The following is a 6,049-nucleotide window of genomic DNA, read 5'->3' on the forward strand; positions in this document are numbered from 1 at the left end:
TTTGATTATTTTTCTATATGTGTCTGAGGTATCTGACATTAATTTCGTATCATTGATGCGACTTTGACAAATGTATGTGCCTGGGTTAACTACAATATTGATTTGTTGGAAAAACATATTAAAATTTATGATATTTTTGATAAATATTGGCGGTGGCTTGGGTTCTCTGGGGGTCTGGTTCGCTTCCATGTTGTCTGTACTGCCATATAAACATTGATTAAGAGTAGCCTGTACATATAGGTAATAAAATATGTAAATAAAATAATATAATTAAAGAAATAAAAATTTAAAGTTATATAATGCAGAGAAACAAATAAATATGAATATTTTAATTTAACAATAATTTAAAAATTAAAGTTATGAAATGAAAAAAAATTAGAGAAAGGAAATATATATAACTAATAAAATAAGTAATTATAATACTAGAATAAAGAAACAAAATATAAAGTTAAGTTAGACAAAAAAAAAAAAAAAAAAAAATGAATAGAGAACATGACAATAATAATATGTGGTAAACATAACTAATAACGTGGGTAAGGAAAAATAAGAAAAGGAGAAAGGGGGTAAAAGAAAGATAAGAAAAAGAGAATAAGACAAAGAACTCACCTATTAGTAGGAAATCGGAAATCTAAGTGATCTCAGTGGCCTTTGCGGTAATGCTGAGTTAAAAAATGACGAAATTACCGGAAGGTGATGATACGTTATAAGTTATTTGGATGAATAAAAATAAGAAATAGACAAATTTAAAAACTTATGTAAAAGAGGAAAACGTATTGGAGGGTGACAACAAATGGTTTTAAAAAATACGTTACAAAGATGATGAACGTACCGGAAGGTGAGAATACTCTACAAGTTATTTGAACGAAAAAAAGAAAAAGAAAAAGAAACTTAAAATATTTAACACTTATTTAAAAGAAGAAAATGTAAAAAAGGGTGAAAACAAATGGTTTAAGAAAATGTAGAAGAACATAAACTATGGGAGTATATAAAAATAATTTTAACTAAAATTTTTAAATATAACAAATTCGATCACAATTGTTATTTTCACCGAGTTTACACCAATCCTTTATCCCTTTTCGTATCTCCAACACAAAATAATTACGTGTGTTTTAATACACTTTAATTTATTGTAATTTATTCCAATTCTAGTCCCTCACTCATTTGATTTGTTGCATTCACAGCTCTTTTAGAAAAAAATTATGCCACTAATATGATTTGCTGTGAACATATAATTAAAATATACTTCATGAATTACCGATGAAAACACGATCCAGCGCGTTTCATACTTACTTGAATACTGCTTGAATTTTTCTTAGTAATAAGGAAGTTATAACAAAGGTAACATATTTATCAGGTTTTGCAAGATAATATTTAAGTTAACCAATTATTCTGAATGATAATACCCTCAGGGTTATTTTGATTTTATTCCTAATGTTTTACAGGTGATGTGCATACAGTACTGGCCTTCAACCAAATCGAAAAGTGAAGACTATGGAGATCTGAATATATCTGTTCTACAAGAGGAAGAACTAGCAAATTTTCATATTAGAACAATCAAAGTGATTCACAAAAAGAATACGGTAAGCCTATTTATATGAAGAGAAGATGATTGGGGGTGCAATTAGAGAATAACACAAATAAGTTATAAAAACTTATTTATTAGTGCCAATGTTTCGGCCAGAATTTCTAGCCTTCATCAGGGCTAAGAACAGTGAATAAAGGATAAATGGAAAAATTAAAGTAAATAATTGTACAGAATGAATATAGATAAAAATACATTAATGAAAGAAGTAGGGAATATATAGGTATATTGAAAACGTATATGTAGGTAATTAAATATGTCAGTAAAATAACATAATTAATGAAATAAAAATATAGTTATATAATGCAAAGAAACAACAAAATATGAATTATTTAGTCTAATAATAATTTATGCATTAAAGTTATGAAAATTAAATTATTCTTATTTATTTTATAAATTGTATTATTTTATTCATATTTTTAATTGCATATTATTTCATTAATTTATTTTTATCTATGTTCATTCTGTACAATTATTTACTTTAATCTTTCTATATATCCTTTATTCACAGGTTATCTTGTTTTTTGTTCTAAGCCCTGATGAAGGCTAGAAATTTGGGCCGAAACGTTGGCACTAATAAATAAGTTTTTTAACTTATTTCTGTTATTCTCTGACCGCACCCTCCCCCCTACTATTCTCCTCATATATATTGTCCAAGCTCATCACAATCTCCTCTTCTCATCACAAAGCCGACTTGTTGAAAAACTAATATATTTATCAGTTTATTAAAATACATGCACTTGGTCCAAACAATTATATTTAATTTTATTTATTTTCTCATTACAATAACTTTTCCTTCATTTTATGTATTTGTGTTGTTTGTTGGAGCTTTAAAAGGCATGAAACCCAGTGGTCATCGATGCCTGCGTTTCAATTTTTTTTTCTTAAATATAATTTAAGACTTTAAAGACTTTATGAATTTTGATTCAAGGCTTAAATCCTGTTTAACATATTATTTTCTTTTGGAAAAATTAATACCTTTTTTCTTTTATTTTCATCAACACTTAGGATGACTGATGAATCAATGAACCTGATAAAATACTTAAGATATTTGTCCTAACTCTACGACGATTAAAAAGGGACTCGGTCAGAATCCTCTCAAGATGTAAATCTCTCATTATTTTGACAAGTTATCCTACATATCTGATTCTTACAAAGTAGACGAAACGGGAGATATCCAGTTCATAATATAAATCACGCGACTCCCGATATCTTCTCTGCCTCCATTAATTTTTTTCATACATAAGCCTATACCATTAGGTGCGACACCTTTCGTTCAAATGCGAGGATGAGTTGGTGCTCTTGATGAAGTCCATATCTCCGAGCCAGATGAAATCGCTTCATCCTTCTCGTATTACTCGAGTACATGTACTCATATTTATATACACGAGAGGAGATTTGCGTTTTACTCGGAACTTCTTTAAACGGGCAAAATCGAGCATTCTTTACTAGATTTTTTTGGAGGTGTTTTCTACGATATCAGACGATTTCCCGACTATTTAGTGGTGGACTAAATAGAAAATGAGTTAAAATTTTCCCATTTTTCTTTCGCTTTTCTTATAATACCTCGTGAACAGCTGAATAGATTTTTTCGGTTCCAAAGATCTTTCGACTTTATAGATGAAGATCAAAAAAGAAAACTAGTGTTAAACTTTCCAACTTTTCTTTTGTTTTTCCGTTAATATTTCAGAAAGGGCTGGATGGATCTTCCTATTTCGAAAGATTTTTCAACTTTATAGATGGAAACTAAAAAAGGAAACTAGTGTAAACATTTTCCAATTTTTCTTTTGCTTTTCTGCTATTATTTCGAGAACACTGAATGGATTCTCCAAAATCATAGATTTGGAATACAATAATTTCAATATTGTAACAACAATCTGACAATTAGCCATATCTTCCAGGAATGCCCATAGTTCACGTCACACCACAATAGCTTAGTATTAAACCTCAATATTACAAAAATTCTTGGAGACGATATTAAAATAAAAACAATATTATTTCAGTTTTTAAAATCGAAAGATTTACTGTCACAAATATAACATTAAATAGACGGTAAAACAATAATAAAACAAAAATAAGCAAAAATAAATAAGAAAACTGTGGAGTTGCTGACCAGTGATGTTTCACGCCATTGATCAAAAACAAACAAATGTAATGGTATATTTATTTTTTTAAATATAAATTATTCCATAAAGGAACATGAAACAAATTTTTTTCGATGATATTTTAAATATAAATAATTTTTTTTTAATTAAACAATTTACACTGTGATTACACTGTATCCTCTTACAAATGTGATTAGTTAGTTCGGAATATCATTGATATTTTATCGACTAACAATAAACATTACCCTAATAATGATCCCTACATAGGTAGGAACTTTAACAATACCGTAATTAGAAAAGTCTAGTACTATTAAAGTCATTTCGAGTAATAAGTTGGCAATTTCAAAAAAAAAAAAAAAACTCATCAAAGCGACTATAACAACGCCCTGGATGAGGGTAATTCCAACAGGACAAAACGAGAACTCGCCGAGCTGAAGTCATTAAGTTAATTGTAGTGTTAGCAGTTGTACAATGGCGGACTTTATGCAACGCCGATAGTGGGCCATTAATTCCGCCTCATCTGGTCTTTCCTTTCTCAGCTATTTACCAATCAGTGAAATTAAAGGTAGGTAAACTTATAGATGAATCTTCACTGAACCATAAAACGAAAAACGTTTATGTAAATCTTATAAGAGTGCAATATTTTTTAAGAAGATTACCGGAAGTAATGTATTCTTTCAAAATGTAATGGGGTTGGATCACCCAGTGGTTTAGAAAAAGGTTAAATTCTATCTATAAGTGAAAATTTATTTTCCATTCCATCAACCTAGGATCATTTTATTTTAAATTCCACGCCCATTCCTTCTTTATGATGTGATAAAGATAAATATAAAGATTTCCGAATTAAGATATGAATGTCAACTTAAGGAGGATACTGGAACGGATCAGCTGGGCATCACCTTCACGCCTCTTCCGAATGTCGATATAAATTCGGTATCAGAGGGAGAGAAGAAGGTTTAACTTTAAAGTTCAATCTATTTTTTAATTCCTTTAGTTATTTATACAATTAAAAAATATTTTAGGATAAGCCTGCAGTAACTAAAAGTATTTCAGAACCAGCATACTAACTGTTTATGTCCTGGACATTCACATCCTAAATGCTTGGTTAGCTGTAATGATAACCTTCGTATTCGTTTCCCTCCGAAATTAAAATAATGCGTAGATCTTTATGATAAAAGGATATTTAAATTTATATGCCGCCAGTACACCCATCCTATTACCGATCATGGGAAAAATCCTAGAAAAACTTATTTTGAAACGCCTATACCTCATCCTAGATTCCAATCATATAATCCCAGATCACCAGTTTGGATGCCGAACATATCAATCCACTATCCAGCAATGTCATCGTGTGGTGGACATTATCTCGTCTTCTTTGGAGCACGGAGTGTACTGCGCGGGAGTCTTTTTCGATATAGAGCAGGCTTTTGATCGCGTCTGGCACCCGGGACTGCTTTACAAATTCCGTAAATTCCTACCTCCTGCATATTTTCTCATCATCCGTTCCTTTCTTACTAATAGATTATTCCAAGTATACCACAATGGTTCCTATTCATCCCTCTATTTTCAATCCACTGGTGTTCCTCAAGGTAGTATCCTCGGTCCCATCCTCTACACTGTCTATACAGCTGACATCCCAACAACTCCTAACACTATCCTTACCACGTATGCTGATGACACATGCGTGCTCACAGTTAGTAATAACCCTTTAATTGCATCACAAACTCTCCAGTCCCATATCACAACCCTCGATGAATGGTGTCGAAATTGGAGGATAAAAATAAATCCCATCAAATCACATTTACTCTTCGTCGTAAACCTGCCGATTTCCCTACAGTATAGTTTAATAAAGTGGCTCTTCTCCCTATAGAACAGATTCGTTATCTTGAACTACACCTTGAGGTTAGTCGTTACCTGGAATCCTCACACAAGACTGAAAAGACAGGAAACTGCACGCAGATTCTGACTATACAGCACTCACTAGACAAACGGTCTAAACTTCCAACTCATTACAAAAGACTGATCTACATGAAAATAATAAAGCCCATCTGGACATACGGATTTGAGCTTTGGGGCTCCATTAAACCTTCGAATTCCTTTCGTATCCAATCCTTACAATCCAAAATCCTTCGAAAATCCTCAATGCTCCTTATTTTATTACTAACAAAACCATCCATAAAGACCCAAATGTTCCTTATGTAACCGATCTAGCCCGAACCCGATATGATTCCTTCCATTATAAACTCCCTAACCACCCTAACCCACAAGTTTCTAACCTTGATTCCTCTTCCATTCCTGACAATCCTCCGAGGCGCCTGAAAAGAAGATGGCCTCGTGACCTTATATTGTAAAATGTTTTTAG

General features: G+C 31.5%; 1 protein-coding gene across 1 annotated transcript in view; it reads left to right on the forward strand.

The window, feature by feature from the left end:
- Ptp36E (protein tyrosine phosphatase 36E) overlaps positions 1 to 6,049 on the forward strand; it is a gene marked incomplete in the record, with an annotated part of 427,312 nt that overhangs the window by 398,432 nt on the left and 22,831 nt on the right. Inside the window, 1 exon segment of the mRNA XM_067050192.1 lies at positions 1,443 to 1,580. Coding sequence (XP_066906293.1) covers positions 1,443 to 1,580 — 138 coding nt within the window.

The sequence above is a fragment of the Halyomorpha halys genome, unplaced genomic scaffold, assembly GCF_000696795.3.
Source record: "Halyomorpha halys isolate HHAL.00 unplaced genomic scaffold, Hhal_1.1 Scaffold709.1, whole genome shotgun sequence".
In the NCBI taxonomy this organism is placed as follows: domain Eukaryota; kingdom Metazoa; phylum Arthropoda; class Insecta; order Hemiptera; family Pentatomidae; genus Halyomorpha; species Halyomorpha halys.